This window comes from Mauremys reevesii, linkage group 1 (assembly GCF_016161935.1).
Source record: "Mauremys reevesii isolate NIE-2019 linkage group 1, ASM1616193v1, whole genome shotgun sequence".
NCBI classification, from domain to species: Eukaryota; Metazoa; Chordata; order Testudines; family Geoemydidae; genus Mauremys; species Mauremys reevesii.
The window spans coordinates 289,241,296-289,262,004 of NC_052623.1; the positions used below are offsets into that span (position 1 = coordinate 289,241,296).

The following is a 20,709-nucleotide window of genomic DNA, read 5'->3' on the forward strand; positions in this document are numbered from 1 at the left end:
AGGAGTTTGCATAACTTCTTCAGTAACTGAAGCCTCGTGTATGACAAATGTTTCAGACACCTTTGTATCCAGGCCCATGGGTGGGTCTTCAGGCTCTTATAGGTCAAGGAGGCCAAGTAGACCTTAGTGATATATTGGAGCAAAATTCTGCCTCTGAAAAGCCCACCAGCACGGTTACTTTAGGAGTTGATATTTTGATTTTAATATCCAATTTGGGCTTTGTTTCAGAACTCACTATAGGATCAGGGCTTAAGTTAGAAATTAATCAGTTAAAAGGTCAGCTTTAGAGGTCATCACACTGGTGGGCTCTTCGGGGCAGAATTTTGCCCTAGACCTGTGACTAACAGGTCTGCTTGGCCTCCTTGAGCTACAAGGACTTGAAGACACACTGCAGGATTTGTAGGCCTAGCTATCTGAAGAAAGGAGATTTCAGGTAAGAAGCAAAATTTGCCTAATTACAGAATTTTGAAACTGTCCTTTTTCAAATTAATTTTTAGGAGTGCTGGAAGAACATTCAATTTGAGACTGTTAATTTGTGTCTTTTATAGGAACTAGCCAAGGAGAGGCAAGAAAATGTAAGATTATTGAGAATGACACAGGACAAAGAGGAACAGATTGGGAAATTGAAGGAAGAAATTGATTTATTAAACAGAGTAAGTACATGTATTACACAAGGATGAGAAAAGCTTCCAAATTCTTCCATCTCTTCTCTTCTTCCCCACTCTCCCTATATTTTCCAGGACAAGATAAGGAGGGAATTAGGCATTTATTTTGTGTTTAACTTTTCACCTCAGATTTAATAGACTTCTTTCTTGAAGTGGCCTCTGCCCATTCCCAGTAATGTGCCAGGGTTACAACTGGACCAGAGGAAACGTCTAGACACAGTGCCCACTAGAGTGCCTGCATGTTCCCTCTTGCTGCTCTGAATCTTCTGAGAGGCTATAAAAATGGGTAGGGCCGGGCTTAACCATTTTAGTTCTTTCTAATCACAATAATGAGGCTCCTGATCCTCTCTGCTAACACTTTGACCCAGTTCTCTGGAAACTTGGTTTTCCAATACTTTTCTTAGACAAATTTATTGTAGTGTAAATAAAACTTTAGTTCCAGTGAGTATTGGTAATTTATATAGTTTTTAGGAATATTTTGGGCCTTTAGGGATCTTCTGCATCCTATTGCACATTCCCATACTCACGAGGGTAGATTCCAAAGCTAAGAGACCAAAGTTTGAGAGGTGCCCCTCTACTCCTGCCACCTTCCTGGTTTCAGATACCCAGAGACTGTGTCTGAACTTTCTATGGGAATGTTATCTCCCACCTAGGTGGTCTGTCTGCAAGACTTTCACCCCACAGGCTAGTCAGGAGCTACAGAACTGGTTGTAGGCAATCTTCCTACTAGAGGCTCTAATGGGAAAGATGTTTGCTTCAGATACTCCTGGTTCCTTGAATGCTTTAAGTTTTGAGAGGTGTTCCTCAGGTCCTAATGCCCTTCCTGAGGACTAAGAGACCTGGCCAAATTGCTTCTCAGGAATCTGTCTCCATACATTGAGCGATATTTAAAGATTCAGCTGGTAAGGATCTTATGATATGCATATCCAACTGCTAGAAAGGAACTGGCCTGTTAAGATGTTGGCTTCTGGGTGTAGACCTAAGCCTAAAGGTGTTAATAGTCATGGATCCATCACGTATGAATCTGACCACCTCCACCTGCTGGCTCATTCCATTGACCAACGCTTGTTTGAAAGCTTCAGCTGTTCCTTCAGAGTATAGGGAATCAGTCTTTCCCAGTGCCCCAGTTGATGGCCTTTGCAGATCCATAACTCCCATTTCAGTTCAGGTCCCAGGCCATGAATGGCCCTCAAACCTGGTATTGGATCCTGTTGAGGGAGAATTGCAACTGGGACTCAGTTCTGTCTCTTTGACCCTTACACACAAGGGACAGAAGCATAAAACAGATACACAGGGATGGCTTCCTTTCCTAAGAGAGAGACATTTCATCATGGTTCCAGGGCAAAAGTTAGGACTGCAGATATGAGAATGAAAACTTCTCAAGTTTCTGTTTCCAGTTCCGTAGGCCACCGTCTGTCTGTCTGTCTGTCTGTCTCTCTCTCTCTCTCTCTCTTTTTTGAAAACCATAAAACTAACAAATCATCCCCTATGAGGTTGCCATTACTAAGTTAGCCACTTATAGCTCTGCAGGGACATTTTCAATCTGTCACCTGTGGTGCAAATAGTCACCCACAATACCATAACAATGGTTACCCAGCAGTGAAGGGAAGCAATATCCTATGACAGTGATGCATCACATATCTCTCTTATTCTGTGGCTGCCCATCTGGCAGGAAAGGACAACATGCTTGCTGGCCACATGAGCAGGAATCAGCAAGACTAGCGTGAATAGTCACTGAAGGATTCAGTGAGGTGTGACACTCAGTGATGCATTCTCCTTTGAACCCAGGGAAGAATGTTCCCTTTCCCATCTCTTCATCAAGACCATCTTGATCTTAGACATGACATCAGCTGTGAGTTTCTAAACTGCAAGTGCTCCTTGCTGACCCCACCCTTTATGGGCTCCCATGAGGACAAAATAGTTCTTTCAAAGGCAACTAAATTTATGCACAAGATGGTAACTGGCTTTCATCTTAACCAAATCTTGAATCTAATAGTATTTCTTCCAAAACCACACTCATATCCCCAGGAGGTGAGGTTGTAGCCTTTCATATATGTAGATCAAAAGACTATAGACGGTTGCTGAGGTTACATTTGTGTTTTCTGGTAAAAGGCCACTACAACCTAATGCCTGGCCAATTGGATCAGGCTGTGTATTGGGGAAAGCTAATGTCCCTGTGCCAGAGGGACTGAGAGATTGCCTTAGCACTAAATGAATGGGCTCTATGGCTTATCTGAGGCATAACATAATAGTTGCAAAGAATCCTGTGGCACCTTATAGACTAACAGATTCTTTGCTGCTTTTACAGAACCAGACTAACACTGCTACCTCTCTGATACTTAACATAATAGTTGAAATCTTTAGAACTGCCTCTTAGAGCTCAATTCACCCATTCACAGAACATTATACAATGGACCTGGCATTAGTTCAGAATCCCAAAATTGGAGATCAGTACTACAATTACTCCTTAGCTAGTCAGCCTCATCCCACTCTTCTGAGAAGAGGATGCACTGTTTATACATTCCCATTAACGGGAGTTTAGCAGAGGCCTACTCACAGAAGTACTGACGGTTCCTTACAAATAGCTAGAGTTCTTCTAATTGTGCCTCTGGACATTCAAGCTATTCCTCCACCTTCCCCCTTTTCCTTAGAGTCCTGTTGCTATTTACTAGGCGGTCGATTTGTGGTGAAAAGAACTGAAGCGGTTATGATGCCCCCTTTTATAGTCTAGCTCTCCAAACACTCAGAGCTGCCAGCGGGCATAGGCTCACACTCCAACTTCTAGGCATCACTTCTAGAGGTTTCTGCTGGTCCTGCTGCACTAGTGATGTGTCCCCCATTAGTGTGGATATACAAAGGCTGTTCAAGGGCTCTAGTCAGTGGTAAGTAAATCTTCACTTTTGTAACTTGTTTTTTTTAACAAATCTAGAAAACTTCTTAAGTTGTGTCCCTTCTAAGTAAATTAGGTTAAATAACTTTTTACGTGAAAGATTTTTACTAAAATCAGTCAGCAGATTATGGAGAAGCTTCTAGAACAAGAGATCCCTTTGCATTGAGAACCCGGCAAAAACTTTGTGCCATAAATGGAGTTGTCTCAGTTCAATGGTTGAGCTATTCGATGAACTTCTGCTACCTTTTAAAAGAAAGGGAGAATGGGTACATAAAGTTCCCAGCTGTCTGAAAGGAAAGGCATCTGAAGATATTAAACTGTTTGTTGACTTAGTTCAACTTTGGAGTAGTTTAGAGTTGGTCATCTGTGACTTCACTGGGGAGTCACTGTAGTTAAATGTGTGTTTGGAGAGAATATATTCAGAGAGCATTTGCACTCTGATTAAAGTATCAGTTGTTTAGTCATCTGTCATTTTGGTATCTGAAGCCTACACTTCTTTGCCATTGTAGTTCTTTTATAATAAACAGTATTAAATTAATAATGTAATTTTTTAAATCTAAAGTGGTAAAAGTCACTTACATGTATGCATCCATTATTATTTCTTTATATATTTAAACTACAGTCAGTTGTTGTTTCTGGATTGTATTCAAGTAGCCCATACTTACAGTAATCTTTGGAATGTTATTTTTGTAGCATAAACATTCCACAAAGTCTTTTACATTTTATCTAATTTTTGAGTAACTCTGAAATATTTTTGTCCAAAGGCTTTTAAACAGTTGTTTCAATGTAGTTGAGTCATCTACCATTTAGTTATAGTACATAATTGGTTGAGTTAGCTTAAAAAATAAGCATAAAATTATGATTACGGAAAGCTGCACTTAAGCCATTTTATTGAAAAGGTGCTGTTTCATTATTCCTTACAACTGTTTGTTCCCAGTACATCTGTTGCTGACATGGACTTTGCAATAGAAAAAGCAAAGCCTACGGTGGTTAGTTAAAATAAGTGCTATGTGTTCATGCACTGTTTTTACCTCTAAATACAAATTACCATATTTGTAGATCATATTAAATGTTTGGTTCATCTGTGTCTTCAGAACAATTAAATATCATCTGTTTCAGAAAGCCAGCTATATTTTGATATAACATCTCTAAAGTGTTTGTATTTTTGTTAGGCACATAAGACATTCTGCTGCTAATCTTTGTATTGCATGCTACATAGGACAAAAGAGTAACTGCAAAGGTACTGCAGTGTGGCTTTGAGCACTGATTGCCAAAGCCATGTTTTGGTTGGCAGGCTGGAGCTTTTTACTGATGGCACACTTAAGCACCTACTCCCAAAGGTGCACTTCTGGGATGTCCCCACATGATCATTTTGTTAAGTGTCAGAGTAGCAGCCGTGTTAGTCTGTATCCGTGAAAAGAACCGGAGTACTTGTGGCACCTTAGAGACTAACAAATTTATTTGCGCATAAGCTTTCGTGGGCTACAGCCCACTTCATCGGATGCATAGACTGGAACATACAGCAAGAAGATATTTATACATACAGAGAACAGGAAAAGGTGGAAGTAGCCATACCAACTGTAAGAGGCCAATCAATTGAGATGAGCTATCATCAGCAGAGAAAAAAAACCTCTGTCCACATATCTATTCAAGTGACAACATCATAGGACCTAATCGCATCAGCCACGCCATCAGGGGCTCGTTCACCTGCACATCTACCAACATGATATATGCCATCATGTGCCAGCAATGCCCCTCTGCCATATACATTGGCCAAACCGGACAGTCTCTATGCAAAAGAATAAATGGACACAAATCTGACATCAGGAATCATAACATTCAAAAACCAGTGGGAGAACACTTCAACCTCTCTAACCACTCAGTGACAGACTTGAAGGTGGCAGTTTTACAACAAAAAAAATTTCAAAAACAGACTCCAAAGAGAGACTGCTGAACTTGAATTAATATGCAAATTAGATACAATTAACTTAGGTTTGAACAGAGACTGGGAATGGTTGGGCCATTACACTAATTGACTCTATTTCCCCATGTTAAGTATCCTCACACCTTCTATGGGTCATCTCGATTATCACTTCAAAAGTTTTTTTTCTCCTGCTGATGACAGCTCATCTCAATTGATTGGCCTCTTACAGTTGGTATATGTACTTCCACCTTTTCATGTTCTCTGTATGTATAAATATCTTCTTGCTGTATGTTCCAGTCTATGCATCCGATGAAGTGGGTTGTAGCCCACGAAAGCTTATGCTCAAATAAATTTGTTAGTCTCTAAGGTGCCACAAGTACTCCTGTTCTTTTTGTTAAGTGTGTGTTTCAAAATTAAGGGAATAGGGGAGTGGATAATCTTTCACCCCTTTTTTTTCCCCTTCCCCTGCCATCTGACATAACTATTGTGGGGATTTTACACGTTTTCATTGCAAAGGAAGCTGAAAACCCTAATTCCCCATCTCTGGTTTTTCTCCTCCAAACTTCCACCATCCACCTCTTTTTACCTCTCACCAGGTTAACTTTTCTACCTTTGCCCCTTCTCCTTCCACCTCTCTTCTTCTTTTCCCTTCTTCTACAGCACTGCCGACCATAGCAGCTGTGCTGCTTTTCAGTTAAACTTCACTGTGGGAGCAGAAGTGAAGAAGCAAAGGAGGAATAAGGGGCAAGCTGGGGAGAGAGTTGGGGGGAATGGCAGGCACAATATTGGGAGAAGAGGGAAGGAAGGACGGAAGCAGAGAAATAGGATGCCCCTTTTTTTAATGAACCCTGCTGTTCTCTGGTCCCCTTACACTCGCCTTCTGTTGAAAAAAAATAAATTGAACTTCTAATTTTCAAGCCATCTAGCTTTAATCAGAACTCTGACGAGGGCAAGATATGGCTTTTCAACTATTTTTTTCAAATAGAAAATGAAAATTGAAAGTGTGCTAACAGATACTTGTCATAAGCCTCTGACAACAAACTTATTTTTAAAAAAAGTCTTAAAATTTAATGTGCTGTCCTATGCTAATAAACTGTGTGTGTCAGTAGGCTACTAGTGCACTGTGGTGCATGAAAGCCCCTGTGTTTTGCAAATATGAAATAACATGGGCACGTGCCAAGTGGCTTCTTACTATTAATCTCCTGACACAGTCAATTTTTGATTATATATTTCTTTTGAAAAGTAGCTTGTCACTTGGGAATGTGAAAGAATGTTTTGTCATGAGAGTAGCATTGGAAATATGTGAATTTTTAGCAATTTTTGCTTTGCTTCATTAGCCCTTTTAAATATAGATGCTGTGAAACTAACTCTTCCTCTGTCTTTACTCTATAATCTCTTGGTTTCATGTACTGATCTCTTAAATTCCAGGACTTTTAAATTACTAGTTTAAGAATCCATTTTTGCATCCTGACAAATGTTTTTTTTTTCCCCCCAAAGGACCTAGATGATATAGAGGATGAAAATGAGCAATTAAAGCAGGAAAATAAGACCCTCTTAAAAGTTGTTGGACAGCTGACAAGGTAGAAGATTCAAACCTCAATGAGGAGAGAGAGATTTAAAAACTACTGATTGATAAAGTCAACGTTACAGTAATACTTCCTGTGTTGCAGTATGTTAAAATAACCAAGTCTTTATATTTATTATTAGGAAACCAGATGGATGTTTATTTTCATAATACATTCTTTTTCATTCAGTAAAATGGCATCAACTTCTGTGGGTATTTTTAACCTTACTTTTCACATCAACAATAATTAAGAATTATGACATCTTTCAAAAACATTAAATTCATGGTGGTTGTATTGGGTTTTGTCTTCTGACTACATATAATCTGGTTATAGTAGTTTAAAAATCAGAGCACCAGGATCACTTTTGGTCTTTGTTGGGTGTATATTTTTTTCTTGAATGAAAGGAAGCAATAAAAATAAGCTTTGTTTACACAGATCCAAAATATATATTTTGGGAGATATTTTCATTTTGTTTCAGCCGCTGTTACGTGTAGGTGCCTTACTGATGTGTAACGTTTTGCAGATTGATTACTTGTTCTAAAATACAAATCTTGTATGTTGTGAGTGTTTTACTATATCTGAAAGACAAACAATATTTGAGTAGCGATTTTCTTCTGTATAGCAGTTGTCTTGGGGAAAAATAAGTTGTTTTATTAAAATTCAATAAATCAACTGTAGTTACCAACATTAATTTTTTTGTAACATGTCTAAGTTGTGCACTATAGTATATCATAATGCTTGTGCTTTAGCAGTGAAATGCAAATTTACTATCCTACAGTAAGTTTGTTTTGTGTATTGAGAATATAAACAAAGCCTGGAGCTTTCATTTTGCAAAAGTGTTAAAACATAATTATATTTAAATCTACCTATTTTAAATATTTAGTGCTCATAATAAATGAGAGTTTTAAGGGTTTTTAAAGGTGTGATAAAGCTTGTTATAATGTATGAAAGGGAAGTTTCATAAATTATTTAGGCCTTTGAAAAACATGAAGTATGCAACATACAATAAAAACATTCACTCTTGATTGCCGCTACTGTGTATGAAAATTAAAGCTTGCATATGCAGTTAATTTTAGCCACTTGGGGCAATATTCTAGCATTGTTTTTAGTGCAAGATGACACTTTCATGATATATAAACCACTGTCTTCAGTCACAAATAATTCTAGCCTAAAAATTCTTGCTAGACTGAAACTTATGCTTGGACTCATCCTGGTAGGGCATAACTCATCCCTGATTTTAAAAAATATGTAAGTCGTTTGAGTTACAAAATCAGCTTTAAAACCTTCCTGAAGTTCCAAGCATTCTTCCTCTCATAACTTGAATATACCAAAATACAAAGTTTGAAACATCTACAGTTTTTGTTGCCTTAAAATATAAAGATAACATTAATACATAATGATAGCCATCTACAAAGATTTGCCCATAGCTTCCGTTTTGAGTTAAACAGTCTTTGTATTTAATGAGACTAAGGAATTCTTAATTTTTTAAATCCAGGAATTATCACTTCATGTTAGATGCTTTGGTTTCGTTCTGAATATTGAACAGGTTACTTTGCTTTGTTTATTTTATATTCCAATGAGAGAGAAGAGATTGAGAGCTTAAGAAGTATTACACAGTACATTTACCTTCTAATGTGCTTGGAAGTTGTGCTCACAGTAGGAGTGAGCCCACACAGTCTTACTCGGAGTTTAAATCCTTAATGCAGGGTTTAATTGGCACAAGGGTGAAGATCACGAGTGAGCACTAATCTATATCTTGGTCCAGCAATAATAAGTCCTTAATTTGATCACTTTTACAAAATTGGAAATTTAAACATGTAGAGGGGGGAAAAACAACTTTATATAATATTCACACATGTAAGTGGTCTTAATGGATCTGAACCTAACATTGAAACTTTCTTTGAAATAGCATCTATTTCCCTCTCCATTTAATCTGTAGGCAAAATTTAAGGACTTGTAGAGTGTGCTTCCAAATTTATATTTGACGTAATACCAAGAGAATTTAGATGCTCAGTGTCATACTCTGAACATACAGAGACCATAATGTCAAATATAAACAAAGATATGAACTGGATATTTCTAAATTATATTTCACATAGAATCACAGAAAAAATGTAGGGCTGGAAGTGATCTCAGGAGGTCATGTCGTCCAGTCCCCTGTGCTGTAACAAAACCAAGTATAATTAGACTATTCCTGACAAGTGTGTATATCGCCTGTCTTTAAAATCTCCAATGACGGATTCCACATCCTCCCAGGGAGGCCGATTCCAGTGCTTAACTATCTTTATAGTTAGAAAGTTTTTCCTTGTGTCTAACTTAAATTTCTCTTGCAGCAGATTAAGCCCATTACTACTTGTTCTACTTTCAGTGGGACACAGAACAGTTGATAACCATCATTGTTATAACAGTCCATAACACATTTGAAGACTGCCATCAGATCACCCCTTAGGCTTCCTTTCTCAAAACTAAACATGCCCCCCTTTTTTTAACCTTTCCTCAAAGATCAAGTTTTCTGAACCTTTTATCATTTTTGTTGCTGTCCTCTAGACCCTTTCCAGTTTTTCTACTTCCTTCTTAAAGTGTGGTGCCCAGAACTGGACACAGTAGTCCAGCTGAGGCCTCACCATGTGAGTAGAGTGGGACAGTTACCTTCTGTGTCTTAAATACAACATTCTTGTTAATGCACCACAGAGTATTCACCTTTTTCACAACTGCATCACATTACTGACTTAGTCAGTGTGTGATCCACTATAACCCCCAGATCGTTTTCAAAAGTACCTAGTCAGTTATTCCCTATTTTTGGAGTTGTTCATTTGATTTTTTTTCCTTCCTGAGTACATTTTGCACTTGTTTTTATTGAAGTGAATCTTGTTGGTTTCAGACTAATGTTCCAATTTGTCAAGATCATTTTGAATTCTAATTCTCGCCTCCAAAGTGCTTTTAATCCCTCACAAGTTGGTATAATTTGCAAATTTTTTATAAGCATACTCTCCACTCCATTCTCCAAGTCATTAATGAAAATAATGACTAGTACTGGACCCAGGACAGACCTCTACAATATCCTACTAGATATGTCCCCACAGTTTGATAGCAAATGATTGATAACTACTCTTGGAGTAATTTTTTCAACCAGTTGTGCACCCTCCTTATGGTAACTTCATCTAGACCTCATTTCCTTAGTTTGCTTAGGAGAATGTCATGTGGGACTTATTAAAAGCCTTATTAAAATCAAGATGTATCATATCTGCAACTTTCCCCCATTCATTAGGCCAGTAACCCTGTCAAAGAAGCATATTAGGTTGGTTTGGCATTATTTGTTCTTGACAAATCCAGGCTGGCTATAACTTACAACCCTGTTATCCTCTGTGTGCATAGAAATTGCATAATAATTAGTTCCAGTATCTTTCCAGATATTGAAGTTATGCTGACTGGCCTAAAATTACCTAGGTCCTTTTTGTTCCCCTTTGGTACTGTTTTTTCTCTCCTACAGGACCTCACCCGTTGTCTGTGAGTCCTTAAAGATAATCGCTAGCAGTTCTGAGATTTCTTTGGCTGGTTCCTTGAGTAACCAGGCCCTGAATATATCTAACTTATCTAAATATTCTTTAACCCATTCTTTCCTTATTTTAGCTTCCTTTCTCCCCCTCCCCCTTTTGTTAATATTGTGTTAAGTATCTGGTCATAATTAACCTTTTAAGTGATGACTGAAGGCATTAAAATAGTCATTAAACACTTCAGCCTTCTTGTTGTTGTCTGTTATTAGCTCTCATTCCCCACTAAGTAGAGGACCTACACTTTATTCATCTTTCTCTTGTTTCTTATGTATTTATAGAAACTCTTCTTACTGTCTTTTATGTCCCTTGCTAGGTGTAACTCATTTTGTGCCTTAGCCTTTCTGATTTTGTCCCTACATATCTGTGCTATTCTTTTGTTACTCCTCCTTAGCAATCTGTCGATGTTTCCACTTTTTGTATGTTTCCTTTTTGATTTTCAGGTCATTAAAGAGCTCCTGATGGTCCCTTATTATTCTTCTGAGCTTTTCTTCGCATCAGGATAGTTGCTCTTTTGTCTTACATGATTATCTAAGAGACAATATTAATTTCAGCCCATGAAAGAAAACAATGCAAATGGACCAGTATTTCTCTATATCTCATTACCTCTTCAAAAATTAACTTTTTTTTAATGAATTAAGTAAAAGATAATGGCTGAAGTTCACAAACAATGTTTTTTCCTTTTGACACATTTAATATAAGAGGGATTTTTTAATGGTATGGGAGAAGTATTTACAGTAGACTTCCCTGGGGACTTTTGAAGTAAAGTTTTAGCATTCTTGAAAATGACAGTGGTTAAAGTCAAGAACAGTGCCATCATTGTGTCCCTTAATACAAATTGTGGGAGTTCAGACAAAAAGTGGCTCATGGCATTAATGTGGCTCTGCATAAATGCACATATGTAATACCCTGCATGATCTTACGCAACTGCACCATGAAGCTCCCCCACACTTCAGCCGACAGTCCTGTAGATCTTAAATATTTCCGGAGGAAAGTATTTCAGTCACTGCAAAAATTTATGGTAAATTACGGTATTATCAGGCTCTTGGCAGAAGTTTGATAGTCTCATTCTATAGAAAAATGATGCAGTACTTAGACTATTTGTGTAGCCAATACTTTTTTCTCTTAGTAGGGTATCCTTAAACTCAAACATACAGCAAGCTTTTAATCTAAGTAGTTTTAGAGGGTGTTACTTTAGCTACTCTAGTATAAGGACTTTTTGTTGACTGTTTACAGTTTGTTTACTTTCTCCTACCTAACTACTTACTGCTGGATGGTTCAGAATTAATGTAAATTGGGGTGAGTTAAATATCAGGGACACTGAAATTGAGCAATAGCTTAATAGCTTAATAGGCCTTAAAGTGAAAACCCACCTCATTTGGGAAGGTTGTATGTTTCCTAAGCTGATCTGGATATTTTGTAGTAAGGTGAACCTAACATGCAAGAGGTTTGGGTTCACTAATGTTCTGATATAAATTGTGCAAGTAAATTTGTGAGACAGATTTATGTGCTTTCATCTCTTAAAAATGGGACCAAACTACAAAGACTTGACATATTTCTCTTAAAAAAAAAAAAAGGTAAACTTGGTCACCTTTGGAAATTTTAACAAATGTCCATGTCGGCTGTTAATAAAACTAATAGGGCAGACATCTGCTTTATCTTATTTTCATAATGAATGGTGCACGATATATTCCATAATGGATGAGCTGCCATGCATTAATTTGTATTGTACTGATAATGCATTATGAGGTTTTTCTATGACTCTGACTGTCAAGTTCTGTTGTGTAGCAGACAGATATGTCTGAAGACCTGAAATTTAAAATAGCACATGGAGATAGTGACCATAAATGGTATGCATTAATATTTTGGGGATTTTTTTTTCTGAAGATAAGAAATTAATGGTATATGAATATTTTAAATAATCAGAATAGCTTTTTTCATTTTTAAAAGAATTAAGCTGTCATCCTTATGCTTTGACATTACTTGATGTACTTATTAACCAGAGAAACAGCCTATGTTTGAAAATGGATATTTTTTATATCTTAAAAGCCAAAAAGTGTTCCCTTTCTATAACTAGGTTTTGGATCATATGTTTCTGAATGTATTTTTTCTTTAAATTGATTCTTTTTTTGGGGGGGGGAGGAGTAAGTAATTGATACTAATTTATCTATTTGGAATATATAACTTGGAAACAGGAAATAAACTGATAGTATCAAGCATCAAAGTATCAAGCATAACCTAGCAATTTGTTTCTCAGTTACTTGTACTGAGAATTAGCTAAAGTGAATATGATTGGCATTAACACCATTCAATAATATAAAGAGCTTTTAATATAGCTCAAACCAGCTGATTTTAATCTACATCAAGTGGCATTCCAGCTTGCCTACTGTACTGGCAACATGCAGATTTTGCTGTCGTAAGAGAGGTCAGTGGGGAAGGCTGGCGATCGCATTACTTTGTAAAATGCACTACTAACGTAGAGAGATGTAGGCTTCAACTGTTGTGTTGGAGCAAGGTCTTTGCTACTTTTTTCCAGCTGGAAGCAAAGTAATTCGGTATAGCAGCCAAGTAGAGAGGTGATTATTGGGAATTATTGGAAATTATTGAAGTAAATTTATTTTTAAATTTAGGTATTACTGTCTTGTGTCTGCCTCTCAGTATTTCTTGAGTTCATACTTCTCTCGGTGAAGATGTCAGTTGTATTGATGCATTTTCATCAGTATTGACTAATAATCTAGACAGCTGGCATCACAAGCAAGTAAGATGGCCTTTGTCATGAAAGAGAACTGCCAGAGAAAACAGTTTATTTCCACCAACTCATTCAGATGGGAAATAAGGCGTAAAATTTTAACAATGATGGTAATTAATTATTGGAACAATTTATCAATGGTTGTGGCAGATTCTCCACCACTGGCCATTTTTTAAATCAAGAGTGGATATTTTTCTAAAAGGTATGCTCCAGTTCAAACAAATTATTTCAGGGAAGTTCTATGGCCTGTTCTATGCAGGAGGTCAAAGTAGATGAGCACCGTGGACCCGTCTGCACCAGTATCAGTGAATTCACAGTCATAATCAGCTAATGGGAAGAAAAGCATAAAAATGTGTTTTCCAACTTAAACATTTGATTATAGCATTTCTACAAACAGTACAAAATGAACAAATTGGTTACTGGGAGCGATCAGGTAACTTGAAGCTGTAAAAGAAAACTTCCATACCACTATAGGTCTATTCCCAGCCAGTAATTTTGGTGTCAATACATGTATAGACATGACTTTTACTTGTGTTAGGCATTTATGTAGAACCGCTTATAATATGTATGCAGGACACAAATAATGTAACTATGCAGCTGATGTACCAAGTCATGATTTTAAAGTGTTAACTTACTAAAATCACTTTTTCTGTATCTCAATGTATGCCTTTCTCCTCATATTGCAACAGATGTACATTATTCTGTTAATTGAGTCTTATTGCTTTTATTCTTGGATTTCTGGTGTACTGTTATTCAGGGTTCTGGTTGTGAGATATTTTGGGGGGTGGGGAGAGGAGGCAAAATTGTTATACCCACTACATTTTTTCATTTAAAAATTTCAGTCATAATCCAGTCTTAAAATGTATGTACAGTCATTTTAAAATATAACAGTTATATGTATTTAAAAAGCTGAATCATCACTTAGTTATAAAGAACTAAATGTTTTTATTTTTGAATGTTGGCTAGTTGTTTCCTATCTTATGATAACATTTGTTTTTAAAAAAAATGGTATTGAGAAATTTACTTTTGCAGGTAAAAGATATCCCTTTTAACCTACCAATAAAGACTGTGTGCCTTTTGTCCAAATAAAAACAAAATGCTTTTAAGTCTGAGTTTGTTCTTGAATGTGCTCAAAGAGAAATAATAGAATATGACTAAAATTAATACCAAATACACTCACTGGGGCCTATCATCAAAGTTGGGAAGTCCTCACATGTAAGTTGCTGTTAGTTTCATTAGTTTTACTGTGAAATTACACTTCAGACCTATAGATTTAAAAACAAAGTATAAATTCAGATCCAACTTCAACCTTCTTTGTGTCTGGCTGCATCTAATCTCTACTTTAGAACCACCTTCCACCTCCACTTGTAGCCTTCTGCTTGGTGGTTCTTTTACCCTGTATCCCATTTCACCTTCATAGACTGAAATCATGACCTACCTTCAGTAAGGAGATCTGGAAATGCTGCTTCTAGAGCTGTAAGTCCAGCTATTTCATTTGGTTGAAGGTCTTAGAAGATGTATCCAAGATGCTTCCTCCTGGAGGTGCTGAGTGCACTGATTCCACAATACACTCAGTCCCTCTGGGACTTGCACGTGTGTGTGTGTGTGTACGTACATACATTCGTAAGTACACGCAGAGGCCTCAAAGGCAGCCTAATACATACACTTCTTCTTTGTTTAGTGTGTTTAGTACAGAGCATTAGGGAAATGGAACAGATTTAAATGAATTATTTTGAAGCTTGTAATATTGATTTTAATCTTTTGATTCAAACAATCCACTTACTACAGAAATACCACAATGATGGTGTTAAACACCTGCTTTGAATAAGACATGGTATGTGTTTGTATTTAATGACTGGAATTATTTTTTAAAGATAAACCTGCACAGATGGTATCATTCCTATATGTTAGTTCTTTTATGTGAGACTGATGAAGGTTGTTTTTGATTGGTTATTTTTTTAACTCTGGAGCTAATCTTTCCAGTGAGGTACAATTCAGAGTTTCAAATGTGAGGTGTTTGCCTTGAGTACTTCAGAGCACCTCTGGTGCTTTGGCATCTGTTTTCATGCCACTTCAATGTCTATCTTTTGTGTCCCAGTTCTTGTTAGGAAACCTTAAGTCAAAGTGCATAGATGCCTGCTCTGCTTCTTTGCTGCCAAATTTCTTTATGTTACAATTCAACATCTATATGATCTTGGTATTGGGCACATATTTCTTTGGTTGGTCCAATATTTCACTCAAAGCACAACTATCCACTTTTCTTTTGTAGGTTTGGAATCAGTGGAAGAAGGAAGACCATTTAACAGCTTCAAAGCATGTCTGTATGGCAAAACAACATCTATGATTGGCAACCATTTTTGTTGTGTTGTCTGGTCAGAGTCAAACACAATTTAGAACTGATAAAAGGAAATACTTTCTACACAGTGAGTAATTGGACTGTAGAATTCATTGCCACAGGAAGCGGTTGAGGCCAAGAACTTAGATTCCAAAAGAGATTGGACATTTATATATGGATAACAAAATTATCCAGACTTCTAATTATTATAAACTTTGGAAAGGATATTAAACTTCAGGCTTCAGGATTCAAGACAATCTCTAGCTGTTAGAAATCAGGATGAGACCTTATGTGGGGGGGGGGGGCAGGATTACCCTAATCTGTTTACAGACACTCCCCGGGTTACACAAACCCGATTTATGGAAATCTGGATTTATGGAATAAGTTCCCTTTTTTTTTTTTTTTTTTGCGTAATTGTCAGAGATATGTTTCCGACTTAGGCAAAATCCAACTTACACAAGGAATTCTGGAACGGAAGGCTTGCGTAAGTATTTAAGTGTTTTTACACCTTTCTCTGAAACATCTGGTACTGGCATCTGTAGGAGAGAGAATACTAGACTAGATGGACCTCATATCTGATCCAGTATAGCAATTCCTGCGTTCCTACAACATGCCTGAGTGCCAGATATTAATGCAGATGTCACACCACATGCTGAAGAAACATAGTGATCATCTTTTGAGTTCTCTTTGAGACATCCCAGGGACTCTCTTGTAAATTCAACACTCAGCTTGCCAGAATGCTTTGAAGGGTTAATACTTAAGTCTGATACAGAGTTGTTGAGCACCAGAACTCAGTGTCAGGACTACTCTCACAGGTAAACCCAATGGGGTGGCTTTACATCCTGAAGTTCCTGCATTTATTACCAGTAAAGCTGATGGCACTGCTAAGCATTGACTCATGGATGCATTCAGGGCTTAAAGTCAATGGTGCTGAGTTTTGACAAGCAGGAAGTACCAAGAGAGGACCAGTTGCTTTCTGACATGTTTCTGTCAGGGTCCCTATACTGAGGCCTCCAGATGTTTCCCTCCTGCATTTATGTATTCAAAGTAGAGAGGTTGATGGCAGTTCTGATCTTTAGCATGTGTTCAGTGATGTGGCTTGATCACACCTGGTCCTTTCTGAGACAACCATGAAGCCCAGCTATAACCATTGCATTTCTTTTGGCCTGTATTGACAGAGGATATTGTGGAGTTGGAGCACTTCTTGCACTGAGACTGATGCTTGCACCTAAGAGTTGGCATTTCTGGTTCAGGAAGTTCTGGTCTTATTGCTGGCATTCATAGCTCCTCTTGCCATTGCCTCAAAGATGGATCTCCCTGTAGGCCTGATTGGCTAAAGGCATCTGGATTCCATCACAAGGTTTAGAGAAAGATCAAGCACATGCCTTAAACCACAGAACTTGTTTGGGAGGCAGGTGCAGACCTTTTTACTCTTTAAAAAGGCTGCACGTCATTTTCTTGGACTAATCACTTCGGTCCCTCCGTCGGGAAAGAGCTCTGTCTGGAAATCAGGCTTTCAGATCTAGTGGCCTTAATGGCTGTCCTCCCTTGTCTAAGGGATCCAAAGTCCTCGTTCAGCATGCACTCAAACTTTTCAAAAGCCTTTAGTATTTATATAGTCTTCTATTACCAGTAGCAGGCTGGGGCTTTAAGTCAGCCTCAGACAGAGGAACCTTTTATCCTGTATATCCCATGGTCACCACAGACTCCTCCACTGAACAAGGCTCAGGGCTGGACTACAAGATCCACTTCTTTAAAGAAAAACAAAACTTCCTCCTGAAAGCTGTGGCCCATCCTGGATGAAAGGGATTAAATTATCTCCCCTACCCCCGCCCCCCCCATTTTTTTTTTGTAGGTCATTACCCTGGTAGCTATCGTAGGGTATGTCTACCCTGCAATTAGATACCTATGCCTGCTGGCTCGGGCTATGAGGCTGTTTAATTTCAGTCTAAACATTCGAGCTTAGGCTCCCACCTCGCAGGGCCCTACACCACAATTAAACACCCCCTTAACTGGAGCCCAAATCAACTAACATGAGCCAGCCATGGGTTTTTAATTGGAGTGTAGACATACCCTTAGATGTTAACACTAAGTATGTTTTCTGGCAAAAGGCAAACATGATTTAAACAGTTTTTTACAATTCACTATTTGAACATTGACTTCACTTCTGGAAATAGCTAAAGGATACACATTTGCTTCTTTGTATCACTTAAGCGAGTGATCCTAGACCAAAAAACAACCTTTTCTTAATCATGAATGGATGGTACTTGACCAGTTTTTACCAGAGCTTCTCTTAATCCAAATTACCAGAAGATAGTGAGGTGTTGCAGTACACACAATGAGCACAAACGTTGTGCTAAATGTCTACCATTTAACCATGTGTAACAAATCAATATTGTTGTGCCCTTTCTTTATAACTCTGGGCATTGTATAAGGAATGTAATGATAATTTGTAAGAAAATGAGGGGTGGGTGTTACGTAAGACTATCTGAAAAAGCTCTAATATGGTTATTGGCATGTTGACATTGACCCATTAGTATTTATCTCTGGAACTCGGATGGATTCTGTAGACCAAGAGTCTAGAATGAAATTTTTGTTTTTCTGTACTAATTAATCCATGTTTTTGACTCAAGGCTCCTAATAACAATGATGCATTTTAGAAACATTTTAATATTTGATTGCAGCAGTGTAGGTGTGGTTGCAATCAGCCACCAAATATGCTTAAAAGGTTGGGAGGAGGGGAGAATACAAACTACCGAGTCTTCATGAGTTTAGACTCTTGAATAAACTTGAACAATTCTCAAATTTCTCCATGGATAAATGAAAGGAAAGATGTTAATTCTGTTTATCAGGGACTTTCTCTTCCCACCTCTATTTATGTGCCTGCTCCTGCTTACTGTATTCTGTAACAAAATATACATATAAAATTATGTGACACTTCATTACTCTGGCAGCATCAAATAGAGATGAGTGCTGGGGCTGAAAGAGGCCAACTACTTCTAGTGGTAAATTTCAGCTTTATCCTGTCCCTTAGATACAGACTCTGGTAAAGGTTAACAAACATAGGAGAAAATACCTAATTAAAAATACACACACAAAAGAACTAATTATGGAGGTTGGAGATTTAGGTTTTATACAACAAGGTTACAGAGTTGTAGAGGGGAAAATGAAGAGCTGAAGCCCCTGTTTAATAAAGGCCTGAAGCCACTCCTGCTGTCTAGTCAGTCCAGGATCCACTCCAAACAATAGTGGCTTCAGCCCTTACTTTTCCCCTACCCTGCACAAGACTGAACTATAATTCCTAGAAACCAAGCTCCTAGCTGCTTCTTCAAGGAATACTTTAGAATTGTGTTTCTTTAAAAAAAAATAAAATTGTCTCTCAGTCCAAGCTGGGTTGTAGGCAGAGGAATTGGGGCTATATTTCAAATCATAACACTCTTTCTGGATATCCATACCCCCACCCTCACTCCAGCCCCAACCAATTGTAACGGGCTGCAAACTGGCTGGGGGTGGTAATACTGTGTTGATGTTTTTGACTGGGTAGTCTATGTCTAAAACTGGCCCTGGTTATTTAGCATTTTATTTATCCCTTGCAGTGATGTGCTGGAGGTGACTATTGGGTTATGGTGGGAGTCTCTTGTTAAAATTCTGTCAGCAACTTGCAGAGGAGTTGTGATTTCCCTCTCCCTGCATGCTGTAAAATAAAATGTGCCAAAGATGAATTATTCCTGGGGCTTCTGAAGACAAATGTTTTGCCTGTGGAATGTACCATGTTGCGTTATGTCAGATGTTTAAAAACAAAAACCATCTCTCCTATCTTTTAAAACATAAATGGGACATAGTGTTATATTGTCAATTCATTGTATTAACTTTGATTTAATTTAAATCACATATTCTTGTATGTAGGTGCTTGTGTAATAGTTTAAAATAGAGAAGAAAAGGTTTAAAATCACCCAATAAGAATATATGTAATGTACTCTTGTGTACCTGTATTTTAGGAACCGAGTATTGGCTAAATATTTGCAGTCCTGTGACACTGCCCAGGGGTACCCAGTGTGGTGAAGCACCTTTCTCCCACCTGCCCTTAGCATAAGGAAACCTTTTCTGTGCCAGCTATGAGTCAACTCCCTGATCCCACTGGCCACAGGCACCACAAGTATTCCCCACTCAGCGTATGCAGGCTCCTGCTGTCTACAGGTTAGTGATAGGTCCCTCTGGAGTCCCTGCTGCACTGGACACTTACAGTGTTCACAAAGTCACTGCTCCCCAAGAAACCATACACCTCAGCTTACCAGCTTCACCTCTGATCACTGCTCTTCTTAGCACACAGCACTTAGATAAGTTTATAGTGAAAACAAGTAAAAGATTATTTGACGAAGGACAGGGATTCAAGTGATAGCAAGTAGAAATATTGGAAACAAATGGTTACATATAAAATAAAAACAATACGCATTCTATAACCTAGACTTACTTAACTAGTTACTGTCATGTCTTATAGAGAAACACTCACCCCAGGTCCTTCCAGTGTATTGCAGCCAGGCTTCCCTATGATCTTCCATTCATGAGACAAGTCATGCACTCAGCTTGCTTTCTTAGTGAAAAAGATCCCAGGTATCTCTCTGTGCCCTCAGTTATACTCCCCAATCCATTGTGTTTACTAGCAAACAGACTGCTTCCCTGTTGTCTTTTTCTGTGTGCCTCTTTCTTGTCAGTTACACAATCTCTTGATTTGGCTTAGGCTAGATTGGCCTCTGTTGTGAAGTGGTCAATACACATATGACCAGCCAGAGAGAGAGAAAAGAATCTCTTCCCTCCTACCTGACAGGATCATGTTTTACCACTGCCTTAATTCATGTACCTTTAAAAACATAATTTTCAGTACAGGTACATTATTCCTTAGACATTAGCTGTACAAACATTTCACAATGATTATGATGACCAGTGTGCTCTTGAGACTTGGTAGAAACTTCACCCTTTGATAAACTTAATATGCATATATCTGACCAAGGGATCCCTGTAAAACTCTGTGC

At 38.0% G+C, this 20,709-nt stretch overlaps 1 protein-coding gene across 1 annotated transcript in view; it reads left to right on the forward strand.

Moving 5' to 3' along the window:
- PAWR (pro-apoptotic WT1 regulator) overlaps window positions 1–14,405 on the forward strand; it is a 160,865-nt gene extending 146,460 nt beyond the window's left edge. The window contains exons 6-7 of the mRNA XM_039500787.1: window positions 549–653; window positions 6,977–14,405. Coding sequence (XP_039356721.1) covers window positions 549–653; window positions 6,977–7,063 — 192 coding nt within the window. The 3' untranslated portion in view covers window positions 7,064–14,405. The remainder of the gene's footprint in view (window positions 1–548; window positions 654–6,976) is intronic.
- Window positions 14,406–20,709: the final 6,304 nt, after the last annotated feature.